The sequence below is a fragment of the Solanum stenotomum genome, chromosome 8, assembly GCF_019186545.1.
Source record: "Solanum stenotomum isolate F172 chromosome 8, ASM1918654v1, whole genome shotgun sequence".
Taxonomy (NCBI): Eukaryota; Viridiplantae; Streptophyta; class Magnoliopsida; order Solanales; family Solanaceae; genus Solanum; species Solanum stenotomum.
The window spans coordinates 8528893-8546738 of NC_064289.1; the positions used below are offsets into that span (position 1 = coordinate 8528893).

General features: G+C 36.0%; 5 protein-coding genes across 6 annotated transcripts in view; 1 reads left to right on the forward strand and 4 right to left on the reverse strand.

Annotated features, from left to right (window-relative positions):
* The window catches only part of LOC125872329 (mitochondrial import inner membrane translocase subunit PAM16 like 2-like), a 53047-nt gene extending 49921 nt beyond the window's left edge, over positions 1 to 3126 (reverse strand). Inside the window, exon 1 of the mRNA XM_049553049.1 lies at positions 3038 to 3126. The gene's annotated coding sequence lies outside the window, so the exon portion shown is untranslated. The remainder of the gene's footprint in view (positions 1 to 3037) is intronic.
* LOC125873431 (uncharacterized) lies at positions 956 to 1864 on the reverse strand. The gene has a single exon (XM_049554371.1). The coding sequence runs from the start codon at positions 1862 to 1864 to the stop codon at positions 956 to 958; it is 909 nt and encodes a 302-aa protein (XP_049410328.1).
* An 818-nt stretch (positions 3127 to 3944) lies between the features above and the next one.
* Positions 3945 to 8091, forward strand: LOC125872306 (pentatricopeptide repeat-containing protein At5g50990). The gene is made up of 3 exons (XM_049553020.1): positions 3945 to 4218; positions 4666 to 6727; positions 7630 to 8091. Exons 1-2 carry the CDS (start codon positions 4068 to 4070, stop codon positions 6180 to 6182), a joined length of 1668 nt encoding a protein of 555 aa, XP_049408977.1. The 5' UTR covers positions 3945 to 4067; the 3' UTR covers positions 6183 to 6727; positions 7630 to 8091.
* Positions 7501 to 10251, reverse strand: LOC125872319 (uncharacterized). The gene is made up of 6 exons (XM_049553037.1): positions 9217 to 10251; positions 8847 to 9108; positions 8689 to 8725; positions 8351 to 8456; positions 8157 to 8267; positions 7501 to 8000 (listed from the first exon to the last, which is right to left on the reverse strand). The coding sequence occupies exons 1-6, from the start codon at positions 9514 to 9516 to the stop codon at positions 7884 to 7886; spliced, it is 933 nt and encodes a 310-aa protein (XP_049408994.1). The 5' UTR covers positions 9517 to 10251; the 3' UTR covers positions 7501 to 7883.
* Positions 10252 to 11819: 1568 nt separating this feature from the next.
* LOC125872334 (uncharacterized) lies at positions 11820 to 16633 on the reverse strand. Of its 2 annotated transcripts, XM_049553056.1 has the most exons (6): positions 16359 to 16598; positions 14580 to 14652; positions 14385 to 14429; positions 14198 to 14304; positions 12962 to 12996; positions 11820 to 12195 (listed from the first exon to the last, which is right to left on the reverse strand). In XM_049553056.1, exons 3-6 carry the CDS (start codon positions 14385 to 14387, stop codon positions 12128 to 12130), a joined length of 213 nt encoding a protein of 70 aa, XP_049409013.1. In that variant the 5' UTR covers positions 14388 to 14429; positions 14580 to 14652; positions 16359 to 16598; the 3' UTR covers positions 11820 to 12127. The 2 variants fall into 2 exon arrangements, with proteins under 2 accessions (XP_049409013.1, XP_049409012.1); XM_049553055.1 differs by lacking the exon at positions 14580 to 14652 and having other exon boundaries at positions 16359 to 16633.
* Between the last annotated feature and the right edge of the window lie 1213 nt (positions 16634 to 17846).

Genomic DNA, 17846 nt, shown 5'->3' on the forward strand with positions numbered 1-17846 from the left:
GAACAGAAAAGTTTATTGTTGAGATACAAAACATAATCCAGTTCATCCACTTTTGTCCAAATCCCATCCTTTCTAAGATCTTCATCAGGTACTTCCAGTTAACATGATCGTACGCTTTTTCTATGTCTAACTTGCAAAGAATGCCAGGCTTTTTCTGCTTAGTCCTGGAGTCTTGCTTCGTTAGCAATCAAAACTGCGTCCATGATTTGTCTCCCTTTTATGAATGCCATTTGTTGTGAATCCACCAGTTTGTCTATCACGCCCTTCAGTCTCTCTGTGAGTACTTTAGATAGTATTTTATAAATACTACCTATAAGACTGATTGGTCTATAGTCCCTTAGCTCCTTTCTTTTTGGGTACAAGTGCAATGAATGTAGCATTAAAACTCTTCTCAAAAACTTCTTGATCATAGAATTTCTGAAAAGTATCCATTATATCCTGCTTCACTATCTCCCAACACTTTATAAAAAAACCCATTGTGAAACCATCTGGTCCAGGGGCATTGTCAGTTGCACATAACTTTAGGCATGTTAGCACTTCATTTTCCTCGAATCTGCCTTGAAGGGCCATTTTCTCTTCTTCGGTAATGACCGGGCAATTTGCATACTAATGAGTAGGTCTCCATGGTATGGGTTCTGTATACAACTTCATGTAGTAAGTGATTATTTCTCCTTCAATTTCAGCTCGCTCATGAGTGACTTCCCCCTGTATCATTAATTGATCAATGTTATTGTACCTTCTGTGAGAATTTGCCATTTTGTGGAAAAACTTGGTATTTTTGTCCCCTTCCTTCAGCCATAGTATTCTTGATCTTTGTCTCCATGCAATTTCCTCCTTCTTAATCAGATCCACATATTCTAGTAGGACTGTAGCTTTTTTTGTTATTTCTTCTTCTGTAAGTACTCTGTTTTCCCTCTCCATGTCCATTTTCTGCCAATTGTTCTAGCAGTTTCTTTCACTGTTGGCCAAGGTTTCCACTCTCCTCTTTACTCCATTCCTTAAGTTTGTGCTTCAAAGCTTTAAGTTTGCAGGCCAACACATAGTCTGGTTTCCCTGAGTATCTGAATGATGACCACCAGTCTTTTACTCTGTCAACAAAACCTTCTGATTGTAACCACCAGTTTTCGAACTTAAAATAACTTTTCTTTCTCTCCCAGCTTCCACCAATCAAGGCTATTGGAATATGATCTGAACACAGCCTTTGCAAAGGGATCTGTTTCAGATTATTGAAGTTGTCATCCCATTCTTTCGAGAACAAGATTCTATCAATTCTAGAGGCTGCTACATGTTGGTCTCCTTTAAACCAGGTATATGCAACATCTTCTAGTTGTAAATCCACCAATTCCATGTCTTCTATGAAAACAGAGAACTCCTTCATACCCCTTGTTCTACTGTTGCAATTTTTCTTCTCCGATATATACCTTGAAACATTGAAATCTCCACACAGTGCCCAGGGCCCTTCAAATAATCCCCTTACTGAACCCAATTCTTCCCACACTAGTCTCCTCTCCATGTAGTCATTTGGAGCATACACTCCAGTTATGTGACAATTGTAATTCTGTGTTTGGGATTCAAAACTACAAGTAATGGAGTAGGTTCCTATTTCTAAGACCTCCCCCTTCCATGCCCTCTCATCCCACATCAAAATGATTCCGCCTCTTGTTCCACTAGCTTCCAGACAAGCGTGTCTGATCCATCTACCTCCCCAAATCTGATTCGCTACTTCTGTAATATTCTCCGCAAGCTTAGTTTCTTGGAGGCAGATGATGTCTGCCCTCCATTCGGAAATTAAGCTTTTGACAGTTTCCCTCTTCTCCTTATTGTTCAATCCCCGGACATTCCACGATACTAGTTTAAACTTCATCTGGTGTTCCTCCCCTTGTTCCTATTCCCTGAGCTTTTGAATTTTACATCAAATGAGACAAGACTTTTAAGCTCTTGTGCACCTTTGATTTTGTTTTTTTAAACTTCAGTGCCTTGTTCCATTCTTCTCGCTTGTCTGCAACTATCTATCTGGAGAAGTAATTCTATGGCCTCCTCTTCATGTCCATGGAAATCAATTCCAAAGATCTTCCCCAGTTTGATCAGATTCTGCTGCACCCAAGAGGAATTTTGTTGTTGTTGCAGAATTGGCTCGGCTTCCTACTTCCCAATCAACAATTTCTGTGTTTGAATTTTGTATCACTAGCTCATTCCCCTCTGTTTCTGTCCTACTGCCGATACTATTCCTGTCATTGTAATGGTGAATTTCTTTCCCCGTAGCCATCGCGGTTCCCCTATTTTCATCTTCAGATATCATCGTGACAACGTTCGCATATGTACTCTTCTCTGGTGCGACCACATTTTTGCTAAGTATTTTTTTAAAGTCCATACCTTTTTTTCCTACCTTTTCTTTTCTTATTATAACATATAAGAAATTTGATGTCAATTGATGAGTTGTATTCACAATAAAACGGATAAAAACAAGCAAAAACAGGCTTTAAACCTAAAAAAACTAACATCCTCAAAAGGCATGAATTTCTCCCATCTGAATTTTTTTGACATTACAACAAGATGTAAATGTTAAAATTAGGTATTAAGCCCACAAAATATGCACAGTCCCTAAAACTAGGTACCAAATATGCAATTTATGTCTTCGTTAATTTTTTAAAAAAACTAATGACACATACAAAAATGAACAAAACAAAAAACTACATTAAAAAAAATAGCAAACCATAATAGAAGTACCTACTTCCTTTTTCAGAATAAAACTAGAACTAGCTACTGGCAGGCTGCTAAATTTCTATCATTCTATGGTTCGCCAAATAATCCTTGAGAAATCCATGGTAGCAACTTCGTTTCCTACCTAAAATATGGGATTTTTACTAACATACAGCTAAATAAAAGATTTGCAGCATTTAAAAAACATGTAAAAAAAAAGGAAAATCATTACATAACAGGAATCAGAATGAATCGGTACACCAATTTGCATCGTTTGAAACTCAAACTTGTTGCAGGAAATAAGAAAATTACAGTAGCGATAGAAGAAAAACTAAACCTGCGTTCAGGCGACAGTGACTTTAGAGCAGCCAGAGAAGGTTGGAATGCACGCGAAGAAAGAAGAAGACTTGCGCTCTGGAAGGAGTAAAAAGAAGAAGAAGCCTTCTTACACAAACTGGTGGCTTGTGAAATAAGCCAGCCTTCAGATTTCGGAGGCGAAGCCGTATGGTAACTATTTGTTGATGGGTCAAGAAGTATTACATGAAGCCCAATAGCTCTCAGTACCCAAAAATAAATAAGGCCCATTTCCTTTACGTGCAGCAATTGCATCCGGTAGCCTATAGGACACTCCGTTAGGATGAGTCAACCGGTCAATAAACAACTTCTATCTATGGATCGGTCAACTTATCGCAATTGATTACTCACACATAATTAGGTTAGATATATTTGGGGAAGTGATCTGAATCACTATTGATATAATAATGTTGGGTTGATTTGGTGACAGTAAGAAACTTGATTTCGACCTTTAAAAAAGAGGGTCTTTTTTTACAAATAGAAAAACATTTGACTTAGACGATTCAACTTGGGTTCCGCTCCATTTCGATCCTTGCCTACTAAATAATTGCATGTTGGAAGAATCCCACGATCCTTTCGCGTGAAAGGTGTGAAGCGAGGACAAACACAAATACTTAAAGTGGTTCATGAGACTTAAAAAAAAGAGAGCCTGGAAGGAGCTTTCCAAGCAACGGCCAACAAATACTTTAAATGTGTTAGCTTATCGGAACCGTTTAATTGCGTGAAAGCAAAATAAAAAATTAAGAACGTAAAATATAACTTGTGAGATATTTTAGTGCTAAAATATAAATTATGTCCCCTGAATAAACTTTTGCAGCAGCACAAAACAGGAACAGTACCAAAACACGAAAATAAGCATGGGCCTCTTACGGACCATTTACTATCCGGCCCAATCATGGTCCCCAGGAATGGAGAAGCAACAGCAGTAGAGGCACTCTTGAAATTCTCTTCAATGGAGAAATGGCAGAATCAAAATGAACTTGTGCGAATGAACATAGAAGGAAATTAAAACGATGTTCAGGATTGCCGGCAGTCGGAGGAGACTCTACTGCTATTATTCTTCTTCTTCTTCCTTATTTTCACCGTGGCTTCAGAATCTCAGCGCTACTTTTAGCACAGGGCTACACCTCTCATTATCTCCTACAGAATCTCATTATTCACAAGGTTGAATAACTTTCTTTATATTCTTACTAACTTTTTAATAGTCTAATCACTATATACACTAGCAAAATTAGTTCTTTGCGTGTTTTTTGGACTGCTTTTCCTTGAGCTGAGGGTCTATCGAAACCGCCTCTATACCGCTAAGGTAGGGTAAGGTTTTCCCTCTGGAGACTCCGCTTTGCTGGACTACTGTGTATGGTGTTGTATACATCTTAATTTCAAATTAGTTGGGTTTAGCTGTATGAATAATGTTATGAACACAAATAGCCTATTTGAATAATTCAGAGTCATCTTTCTTCCCTTTTTACTACTAATGTGACGAACTTGATTGAAAAATGTGAATAGAAAAAACATATCTTTTGTTTCCTTCCTTTTGATAACTGTCTATTTCTGTTGTAAATCAAAACTTTATGCTTAAAGGTTACTTTTTTATTTCATGATATCTTGCAGATTATCATAGGCTCTTATGCATTCTTGAAGCATGTAAGATGTCACCGAATTTGAGAACTACAGCTGGCGCACATGCTAATATTATTAAACTTGGTTATGGAATGTATCCTTCTCTTATTTCTTTGATGGTAGTGACATATGCGTCTTGCGATAGACTCAATCTTGCTCGGCAGCTGCTTGTTGAAATTCCTGCTGAGTATTTTGATGCTGTCTCTGCTAATTTAATGATTGCTAGATTTATGAAGATGGGGGCAGTTGATGTTGCCAAGATGATATTTAACGGAGTTCCCCTCCGGGATTTGGTTACTTGGAACTCACTGATTGGAGGTTATGTCAAAAATGACATGTGTAAGGAGGCACTCAGTGTCTTCCGAAAGATGATGTGGTCTAATGTTGAACCAGATGGATATACTTTTGCATCTATCATTACCGCATGTGCTAGACTTGGAGCCATTGATCACGCTAAGTGGGTACATCACTTAATGACTGAGAGAAGGATTGAACTAAATTACATCCTTTCTTCTGCTTTGGTTGATATGTACTCAAAATGTGGAAGAATTGAGATAGCTAGAGGAATATTTGATAGTGTTGACCGTACAAATGTCTCTGTCTGGAATGCTATGATTAATGGATTAGGAATCCATGGTTTTGCTTTAGATGCAATTGAGATTTTCTCATTGATGGGGCCAGAAAATGTTTCACCTGATAGTATTACTTTCATTGGACTTTTAACAGCATGTAGTCATTGTGGCTTAGTTGAAGAGGGTCAAAAGTATTTTCAACTAATGAAAAATATATATTTGATTCAACCACAACTTGAGCACTATGGAACAATGGTTGATCTACTAGGCAGAGCTGGACTGCTTGATGAAGCTTATGCAGTAATCAAGGAAATGCCAATAGAGCCTGATGCAGTCATATGGAGGACATTTCTCAGTGCTTGTAGAATTCACAAAAATTCTGAGATGGGTGAAGTTGCTAGCACAAAAATATCACATCTTGGTAGCGGAGATTATGTCTTACTGTCAAACATTTATTGTTCGACTAAGAAATGGGATAACGCCGAGAAAGTTAGATGTGTGATGAAATGGAAAGGAGTTCGTAAAAATAGTGGGAAAAGTTGGGTTGAAGTGGGTAATGTTGTTCACCAGTTCAAGGCAGGTGACCGATCACACCCTGAAGCTGAACTAATATATAAAACTTTGAAGGAATTGATTCATCGAACCAAATTGGAAGGATTTAGTTCCACGACTGAGTTGGTTTTGATGGATATTTCTGATGAGGAAAAGGAGGAAAATTTGAGTTACCATAGTGAAAAATTGGCATTAGCCTATGGGATCTTAAAATCTAGTCCTGGAACTCGTATTCAAGTTTCGAAAAATCTTCGTACTTGTCCAGATTGTCATTCTTGGATGAAAATGGTAGCAAAGGTGTTGAATAGGGAAATCATTGTGAGGGACAGGATCCGCTTTCATCACTTTGCAGATGGTTATTGTAGTTGTGGGGATTACTGGTAGCAATCCTTTGAATTTCCAGTTGAGTTTGGTAATTGAAGCTTAAGTAGACATCTTATAGTGAACTTCATAAAAATGAAAGACATCTTATAGTGGATGTCTCAAAGATTCTTGTGGCTCTTATCTTGCCTGTTTCTAGCATCGCACTGCTGTCTGCACTCTTTGTACAAGCACACCACAGTGATGATGACCTCCTTGAGTAGTAGTTGAGTAAAGTGCATCTGGTTACAATCAGTGTCAAATGGTTTATTCATATGCTTCAGCTCCAAGCTTTGAGATATCCCTGTCTGTGGAAGCAGTGGCAGAACCAGGATTTTCAATAAGGGGGTTCAAAATCTATAGAAATAGACAGACGAAGTAGCCGAAGGGGGTTCGACATCTACTATATATACATAAACAACTATTTTAACCATGTATAAATAAGATAATTTTCCGCTGAAGGGGGTTAGGATGACCCCCCTTAGTATAAGGTGGCTCCGCCCCTGTGTGGAAGAACTCGCTGAAGATTACATCCAGGAAGTTCTTAAGTTTATTTTCTGGTCTTTGAGGTATGCAACTCTCTCTTTCCTGAATATCGTGTTGTTGTATAATTGTTTGAATCTTTTATGAGTAATTTTTTTTAACTGTTTGAGTCTTTCCCCTTGTATGGAAACTGGATTAGATTGGCTACTTGGACAAACTAATGCAAAAAAAGTAAAGATTTCCTCAAGAAAACAGCAGACTTGAGCTGGTCACCCAAAAAAAAAAAAAAGGCAATAGCCTCAAGTGACCAGTAGTTCATATAATTTACATAGTAGCAGAAGCTTCATTGCAGGTAGTGCAGTAGATTTGACCGTATGAGTTACTTGGACTAGGTAGAATAGTGGCTTTTGTTGCTCCAGAGAAAACATTCAGTAATTATATGAGAAAGATTACTTCTTAGATAAAGGACACATTCAAGTGACTGTTGAATTGAATTTGCACCTAGAGTTTTTGACGTGTCAAGGGTAGTTACAACATTTTGGATTGTGAAGTAAACTTTTTCTGCAGTGGTGTCTCAATCCTTCTTAAGCTTCACTTTAGTTGGAATTTAGCCATATAAATACACACACACACACATATCAGTTAATTCTTGCCTATTGTATGTGAGAAGTAGAATTTTATTGATCTTTTGTTAGAGATTTTCCCTTTTTTTTAAAATTGATTATCTGAGAATTCATTGCATTAGTTTCCAGAATGCAAGTTGACATTCAAATGATGCAGCGATTTCATGGTACGCTTCTCCAATAAAAGGTGGTTCTGCATTGCTGGATTTGGACACGTTAAAACCAACTCGTCTACGCAAATTTCATTATATAATAGTGTATCGTGCTTCAAAAGAAAAGCAAAGGAAATAGTGACACGTTTAACAGCTACAAAACATAAAACGGATTTGATTGAATTCTGTATAACTCTTTTTCACTTGTTGCAGAATCAAGATTGAACATCATCCAGTTTGTCATATCAAAATGATAGATAGAGATGGAAGCTGGATTCATCAAGAACGCCATCAAACTAGCAGATCAGGTGGAAAATATATCATTTATTTTCTACTCCATGTAAATCTGAATGATTAGTAATGCATATAGATGTATATTTGCAATGTACTAATGTTTTTCCTCAAAGCTATTAAAAAGAGAGCACCGTCAACTTGATCAAGTTGAAGCTTTTAGTGCAATTACTTGCCTAGGCGTCCTGTATAGGAACTAATTGCATTTTGCCTCCGTAAGTCTCCGGAAGCTGGCTTTCATCAATATCTTGAAGTAAGGTTTCTGTCAGTTGTTTGTTTTCCACAAACATGATCTGTGAAGATGGAAAATAGTTTGGTGAGGATGATGTAATACAAGTTGTAATCAAGTCTCTCACAAAGTTATCCTCGACATCAACTGCAAGTATGACTTAACCCTAGAACTGATTCATCCACCTTTTATGTGAAACACAATTATTTTAGAACCTCACCTTTTTCTTGGTGTGGTTGTCTATGAAAGGATACAAAATCTTCCATAATGTGCAAAATATGTAAGGAAAATGAACAAGAAGTACTTTGCCAAGTCTTTCCGGGTAGCAATCCTGCAAAATAGATGTCTCTTAGATGATGGACAAAAACAGGGTAAGCCTCTATCTGAATAACTAGACAGTATTGGTGACTAAACCTGCACGATGGATAGGGCCGCAAGATAGGCACGGACGTCACTGTTACAATAGCCAAAATTTTGGAGATCTCCGATTATTGTGAACTTCTCTCTTCCTGGTGAGGTCCTGATTCATAAATAAAACCCCATAAGTTGCCGTCCAAATGATGAGCTGTTTTTATCCTCTATATTTATTCTGCCCTTTTTAGTTACATTTCAATACTCAATGATTTGTTGTTTTTAAAATTAAAAACGGGTCTTCCGTCCATGGTGGAGTTTGTTGCTGATGTTTTCCGCTGATTTTGGAAAAGTAAAAAAGGAGAGGAATAAAGCTGCTAATATTATTCTAAATGTTGTACCTTGCACACAGTTTGTCCAGAGCAAAGACTATAAAACCTGAGGCATCAAAGAAAGATTTGGATGTGAGAAATTGACTGGTTCAAAAGCCAGTTTCACTGACCATGAAGCAGTAGGCCATGTGAAATTAGGTGGGGAAAAGAAAAAAAGGAAGTCATACGTTTGAACTCTTCAACACCTCCTAATTTGTTTTGAATATGCCTGCCACCAAAAACTACAGCAATAGGACATCCCTGTTTATCTTCACCTTGCATGAACATCTTGTTCTGTGCAATCTCGTTTGGTATCTCACTCACTGAAATGGACCCTTTTGGTACAAAGCTTTGCCTCCATTTAAGATATTTCAAGAACATTGCTGCAGATTTCTCTATGTCCAGATCTCGAGCTCGAAGAAACCTTCTCAAGGCATAGTCATCTACTTCCTGCAAACAAGGTACATGGAAATCATTCTACTTTTGTTTAAAAACTATAGATTTTTATAGTTAGAAAGGGAGAGAAATGCTGCAATGCTGCAGAAAATTGTATAATACCTTGGAAGAAGGATCTTGCTTTTCAACAAGAGCCCTCATTAGTTCAATTTTGTTCATCTCTTGATCTGTAATTGTGCCGTCGCATCGCATTTGAATTCCTTCTTTTTCTGTTGCTACTGCTTCCTGCTTCATTCTTTGTTTAGAAAGAAGTTCATCATCATTTGGCTTCATTGCGTCGTCACATTGCATTTGAATTTCTTGTTTTTCTGTTGCTGCTGCTTCCTGCCTCATTATTTGTTTAGAAAGTAGTTCATCATTATTTGGCTTCATTGTTACTGCCTCTGCTTTCCCCTCCATCATAGTCTTCCTTGCACCTATAACTAGTGAGATAAATAGCAATGGAAAGCAGAAGCTTCTACCCCACTTTCAAGATAACTAATTTTCCTCTTGTTTGTGGAATTTTCAGCCTAGTTGAAGAAGGAAAATATATAAGGGGAAGATGGGGGAAGTTAGAAAAATCAAATCTTTGAAAGAAATAAGTAAAGCCAATTGACCATGATAGGTGTATTTGACCGACTGATGAGTTGAAATCTAGATATAAATTAACTTGAAAAAGGTGGTGAGAAAAAGAAAGACTTGCACCCTAGGAGGGTGGTCGTGCCGTCAATGCAATGAGTGAAAATCATGATGAAAAATATTTTATTTATAAACTCAAATAATTTTTCACTATATTCCTCACTAGAAAAGAGCTAGGAACACCTCTATTATTATTAGTGCAGAGCATAATTTAACTAGAACTAGAAAATCTGTTCCTATATTATTTAGACTAAGCATCTGTGCTTGATCATTGGTAGTAACTAAACTAGGATAGCGATTATAATTCTGGTATTATAATCTCAGGATATCCTTGGTCCTAACCAAACAACCATTTAAGGTGATGGCTTCCCATTGACTTAGCTTTGCAGGTTGGAAATAGCAGGTAATTGATGAAATATTTGATATGTGCGCAAATTAGACAAAAACAAAGGCCAATTTAACCAAAAAGAAAGTGAGGTATGTACATCAAACACGATACCGACGTATAAAATCACAAGTACAGTGTTCACTTCTTCAAATAATAATAATATATAAGTGAAGTGTTGCGTAGGGGACTTGATTGTTTTACCATATTTGGTAACAGACTTTGGGGGTTCACCCACTTGCTTCCTCATTAATTTGATAGATGACTAAGAGCTACTTCTTGGACACCTAAGCATTTATTGTATACAATCAGCACCACTACTTTATTTTTTGGATTACCAGATATATTTGTTCGGTGTTTGATATCTTTTTCTTGGCTTGTTCAGCGGAAGCGTTTTTTATATACTGGGGTCAAAATTAAAATCTCTAATTTGATTAATGAAGGAATAACTTTATTCACTACACCATATTTTTTATGGTCTATTTGTATATTATCTATTTTCTCATAACCCATCGGTGACTCCCTAAAGTTGGCACCAATTTTCACTTAGACACCTTAACTAAGCTTTGTTCATTTTAGACTGTCATATTGCATTGTGTCAGACATCATCCTATAACAACTGGATAATTATTATTACAAAAATGCTGCATTTATAGCATTGATAAAAGACCTTTAATTCATATTGCAATAGGTCTAGGCCCCCAAGTAGCCTCCTCTTCTTTAATTTCCCACCTGCTTTATAGCCACATCATTTTCCATAATTAAGATACTTTGTTGATATTAAAGCTACATTGGCTAACGAGGATTCTGGTGGAGTGATAAGTACTTCTTTATTCTTAATCAGAGGTCTTGAATTCGAGTCCCCTAGGTACAAAATTGTCTTTATTAGGGAGCTTTTAACTCTCAATATGGGACTTCATGGCGCGGTTTAAATTTAATTGGACTCTAATATGGTATCGAACATCGAATGGAAAAACAAACTATAGCAGTTACTTACCTTTTCTCGTCTTCTAGTTTTTTTTGTTAACTTTTTCATGTATTTTTCTTCCCGTAAGATTTATTAAACAAATATAAGAAAATTGAATATATTTATCATACTCTTAATACATGAAATATGTTGAATAATTTATAGACACAATACATAAATATGTCATTTAACTTGGTCTAATTTCACATTTATGCCCTTCAACTTTGGGTGTGCACATGTAGACACTTAAACTTGTATAAAATTGAACAAATAGACACATTCTACATGGCAATTTGTGTTCTACATGTATTATGCTACATAGGACTCATGTGTCTACTTGTTTAATTTTATACAAATTTAAGTGTCTACATGTGCAGACTCAAAATTGGAGGACATAAATATGAAATGAAGTCAAATTAAAAGGTAAATTTATGCCTTATACCTAATTTATACTCATCAGTAACGTGTGTACCATTACCACGGTAATTTCCTGCAAGATTTGTCAGGATATTGGACGAATAATTTAAGGCATATAATGTATGGTACTATAGTTTTTTTGGTGGAGCTGGCCAAAAGACAAACCAATTAATGCTTGGCATAAAAGAATGGGCATCGATTTTGACAATATTTTCCAACTCAATTATTCATAGTTTTTCTCTTCTATTTTATTATTTCTATGTTGTGGATGAGAGGATCCACTACTACTTCAAGAAGCTGTAGTTGATGCAAATGATGTGACATGATTGATGATACTCATCATTTAAACAAGTAGAAGGCGGCATCAGACTTCTTGACACAAAAGTATAACTACTTCCAGTAAAATAATTAGTCTAAAGAAAAGGACACAACAGAGAGTCCAACATTGTCACAATCCAAAATTCCACACGACAAAACTCAGTTCATGATCAAGAAAGTAGTGTTGGTCTCACATCAAGCTTCGTGCCATCTTTTAATCGAATAGATCATTTGATGAAAAACAGATTCAAGTGCTAATTTAAGCCCAGCTCAGAGTGTACGTTCATGAATTACAAACAGTTGTTCTCTCAGAAGAAGATTATTGAAACACCCATCGTCAAGCAGCCCACTGCCACCCAAGGACTCAACCGTTCACCTGTCCACATTTAAGCATCATAGGCCTTGTCAAATTCATGCATTGGTAGAACAAATGGATAAAAGAAAAAATTTATTATGGTAGGACAGAAAAGGACATTCACTATATTCTAATGCAAGTAATGTGTTTTAGGATACATGTAATTACAAATTCTAGGTACATGAGAAATTTTGAGAAGAGCAATTTTTTTCCTCCACTTTGTTGACTTTAGAACAAGTGAAAAATGTTCAAACAATAAAAGCTCTCTAAACAAAAAGAAAACCCCCCAACCAGCAGAAGATAAACAAGTTAAGAGTAAAAGGATGAAGAACCACCATGAAGATAAATAGGCATATATGTGACGTTTTTTTGATTGGTTAAATAGGCATATAAGCAATATGAATCGCACAAGCAGAAAACTGGGAAGGGAAAAGATCATTATATTCCAAAATATTATGAATTGGTCAAGCAAGAGAGAATTACGAGAATAACTTCCTATCAAATGAGGTCTTATGAGAGAATTACAATGCTTAGCCAGGAAAATGTTATTCGTTTTTGTCAAAGTATGATCCCTAAATATCAACTGTATGTCCTCATATCGGCAGTGATTCAGCATTTCATCAACATCCTGTTATATGGTGTGGTTTCACTAGGATACAGGCCAGTAATGGTATAAGAAAAATGCATGCAATGTTTTTAACCATCAGCAAAATAATTTTGATTCTGTAAAAACGATGAGGAAATTAGTCCAGACAATTCCTCGCTGCAAGCAAATGAGATAACTTACCTATTCTAGCAGCCTTCCAAAAGAAACCTCGAAACCTGCCAAGTTTACCATCTAGTTAGGATGTAGAGCAGACAGGGAAATTAATTAATAAATAAATAAAATGAAATAAGACATAAAATAAAGTAACAATCCACAACATTAGGGGGAGATAAAATTGGAGAAAATATTACAGAACTTTCTTAGCTTCAAAAAACGTGAAAATTCAAGCAAAATAGTCGATGCCTAGATGCCCTCAACTTAAAATGACATGTTGAAACCCCATTAAAAGCCAACGAAAAAATTAGATCCAATTAAAAGTGCCCTTGTTATCTTTTCTCCCCCAAAACTAGCATTATCTTCAACTACAGTGAGAACATTTCAGATAAGAGTTTCCCATCTTTTGACCTAGCAAAGCCATTTTCAAATGAAAAACCATCTACACATATAGGTGTAACCACTAATTTCCCCAGAGAAATAGAAGTACATCTGATACCCTTAAATCCTCAAAGCCTCTAAGTACTATATGATGCATAAAACGGGTTATATGGCTTTTCATAGTGGATATGTAGCTCAGGAGTAGGATAATTGCCTGAAGAAAATCATCAGTCTTGAGTCGCTAGTACATAAACCATACTAGAAACTTCATTTTATGGTGTTAAACTTTATGAAAGACGGAATATGGAAAGGGATAAGAATTTTGATATCACAAAGCATGTGCCTCTCTCCTGAACCCCACTTCTTCTAAGATATTTCTTCCAATCCTAACTTGTCTCTCTACCTCCACGGCCCTGTTTTTTCGTTGCAAAAAAGAATGAGGGAGGGCATTAAAGGAGGAAGGGAGAAGGGGGAGTCCCAGAGGGAGGAGTGTGGAGAGGACTAATGTGTCTTTATGAGAACGGAGCCCATCCAACGACTGAATGTACCATCTTGTAGGTTTACATAGTACCCAGTAACAGTAGAACAGGCTTACCTGCTGCCTAAATGTGATCATACATGAAATTCCAACCATGACAAAATAATAAAAACATGGGGTAGAAGTAGCATAAATTCAGAAAATGCACTACAAAAAGATATTCTCCAACAGCATCCACACAATAAAGGAAGTAAAAAACCAATCTTAAGCCTTTACTAACCAGTTAGAGGAAACAAAGAAGGACCTCCTATATGAATTATTAAGAATCAACATAGGTAACATTGACACCAATGCCAAATTCCTATACTGTAGCTACAACGAACTTACTTATAGAGAAGACTTACCCAGTTCTCTGTTCAAGAAGTGCAGGAAAATGCATCTTCACATAAGTGCATGTACAAATCCCTAACAGCACTACTGTCAAAAAGGAGTGGAAATTGAAGAGTGCCGACTGAAAATACCAGCAGAAGAAATGAGCATAGTACTTGTAAATTCAACAACAAAAATAACAATAATTATAGTCTAACTTACCATTTCTGAATTTCCTCTCTAAATCAGTTTTGCCTTCCACCAAGCCTATACACAGTAAAGAAGCATCGGTCAACTCCTCTCATACTAGCGGAATGTCAAAACATTAATTGCAACAAAAAGTTTTGTTGTTCCTGCTCTTTGTCTTTTGACCAAATGATGAAATGGAATAAGGAAATAATGGATGACCATGAGCACCTTACAACCAGATCAAAATGAAAAGGATACTCCACCACTGAGTTGACACTAGATTCATTAAGTAAATAAAACCCTACAAAATAAAATAAAAAAATTGTAGAAGCATAAGCCATTAAGGATTCATGAGCAATGCTTTTGAAATAAGAAAAATTTGAGTCTCTATAGTAGCTTTCTGCACTGAGCAAGAACATTGCTCTTATTTTCTTCTCACGTGTCATCTTCTGAATTATTCAATCTTCTCTATAATCTTACTGTATGCATTACCCAAGGTTGTAACTCTTATCTATCTACTCAATGACCTTAGAGAAACATTTAGACCCCCGAAATGAAAAGCATATAATAGCAAAAAGAGACTTAAGCATAAAACATATAGCTGCCAGGAAATTAAATCTCCATTCAAACTCAAACAGGAATAATTTGTAGTCATATTTTAAGTTGCAACTGTATTTATATTGCCCCTTCCAGTCAAACAGTAATGACACGTTTAACTCTTGTCATTTATCAGGAAAAGAAACATTCCCAACTCCGTGATGTGTGATGCTGAAGAACCAAGGTTTGTTGTCTAGAGTTTTCTCTCCCCTTAATTTTTTTTTTTGGGAGAGAAGACTCTACGGTTTACTATTGCATTTACCACCGAAGCTTCGTTCTTCAATGTTAATGATCCTAGCCAGCTGCTACTACACAGCAAATTTCAAGCAGACTTTCTGCAATAGCCTGCCTGTTTAATACCTCAACTTTGGCCTCTGGGTTACAGATAACCCAGATTAACCAGTGTAAGACTTAAGACATCATTTACTATTCCAATCTCTAAGATGCACCAATGCCTGTTTTCTGCAACATCTTTCATTGCAATGCTCTACAATTTTCTAAAGTACCACAGTCTACATGTTCAATAGTGTATACCACCATAGGGCTGGCATGTAATGGGAAAAACTGAGCTTGGACACTAGGACTGTCTTGGTTCTATAATGGAGTCAGATAATCAGCTATGGTTATGCAAAATTTACAGCATGTAAGCTCCTTTGACCACACAATACTTAAATTTCCAAGTTCCGATTGATGCCTCATTGCCGAAATTTCATTAAACTCGAATGATATAAAATCTTCTTATCATATTCTTGCGAGAAAAAACTTCCAAAATCACATTTGTGCGATAATTAACTTCCAATACCACATTGTTTCGTAGCTTAAAACATATAAGAGGACATAGAACTTGATATCATACAACTGTTAACATTAAGCAGCTAAAAGCAATAAGAAAATGGATCATGAACAAAGTCTATCAGAGCCCAACATGAAGCACAATTACCAAAAGTTCTGAAAACTTATATAAACCAAACGAACTGAATAAGTACCAACATTAATTGCGTAATTCATTTCCTAGGTACTTTCGAAAGCAAACAGCAAGCTAACTAAAATCCTACTCTAAGTACAAGTTTTCATACTCGGGTTGGTAATAGCATGTTTTTTCTGCGTGTAGGGGTTAAAAGAAACTCAAGAAAAGGTTCAAACCCTAACCCACCAAATTAAACCCGCAGACCAAATTCAACCAAATTTAGTGTTCAGACCAGAATTCCTCCTTCACTTCATTTTCCCTCAATAAACCAAAATTTCTCCTTATCAAGAACCTACCCAAAAGGATTTTTTGTTTTTGTAAAAACCCGAACTTTACATCCATTATGAAGTGGCAGTCGTTGTATATAAGGCAATTTTAAAATCTGCAATAACAAAAACAATGAAAAGGGTATAAAAAAAACGGCGGAAGGGGTTGTGGGTTACCTTAGATCAAGAGCCCAAGAGCGAAATTGCAGTGAATATATGAAAAATGAGGATTTTAGAACAGTATCTGATCTCCAGATCCAATCCGTTTGTCTCCGATCTCGGAGAATACAGCAATTCGAGAGTCAGTTCAAGCTAAGTCACCTCTCGATAACCAAAGAAGCTTGATTGAGAATCTATGAGTCGGAAGGATGAAGAAGATTAAGCAATGGAAACCGTTTGTGTTATATTTGGGAAACAAAAAAAGAAAACAAAGTTTGACATTGTTTGAAATATGTGAAAAAAATAAATTAAATTATTATTGAATTTTTATAAAATTAGGTATAAGAAGTTTGTAATTGCAAATATTTATTTATAAAAATAACATGCAGATATGTGATTTTTTGATGTGGCTAATATGATATCTTGTTTATGAACTATATTTACCTCTTTGTCAATTGTACCAAGGGGTGGCTCAGTGGTTTGGGCTTGTGACTTTCATGTTGGAGGTCTCAAGTTTGAAATCCCTTCAGCGAAAGCAAGGAATTTTGCCTTTTGGATTGAGCTCGTCGCACCAGGCTTGCCTAGTAGTGCATTTGGTACAATTGAAGAAAATTTGCTTGTCATCAAAAAAAATTGAAGAAAATTTAACTTATAAAAAAAAATTATGTTTATAAGAAAAAGTCTAACTTAAAAAATCAAAATTGCATGTACAAACAAAACTTCAACTTCAAATTAGTTTGATTTTAAATCATGATTCATATCGCATGCCCAAATGAATCCTAAGAGAGCCGCATTGGATTTTTCTCTATTAGAATATGTACTTTATGTAGGGATGGTAATGGGGCGGTGCAGTGCGTGGTAGGCGGGTTGAGCTTAACCCTCAAAATTTTAAACCGTCACGCCGCGTATAACAATTTTTTTCATTTTCAATCCGTCCCATCCTGTTTCACATAGACCTGCCTCACATAATTTTATTTTATTTTTTTTCTAGTTAAGTTTGATACTAAAAATAAAATATATAAAAATAAATTCTTTTTTTCATTAAGTTGTATTAATTAAATAGATAATGACTTGAAAATTTACTTTTTAGAGGTCAAATTGGGAAACGTGTAAAATTGTACTTATCATTTTATGGAACTATTTTCATTTACTAACTTCAACATTTTAGTAGCTTTAAAGAAATTATCTCAATAAATAATGTTCTATCACTCTTATAACATATAAAAAAAAATTAAAATTAAGTTTGAACACACAGAATCACATATACCTGCAACCCGCTCCGTGCCGCATTAGTTTAAAAAACACCCACTTCAACCTGCCCCACATCACTTTCGCTCCGCACAATCTTAAACCTGCACCGTCCCGCCTCATTGTCATCCCTAATTTTATGGCTAGAGCCTATTTAGATTGACTTATGTCAAGTGCTTTTAAGCGAATATAACTTTTAAACATTTTTAAAATGTATGGATAAATTTAGATGACTTTTGACAAAGAAAACTAAAAAGG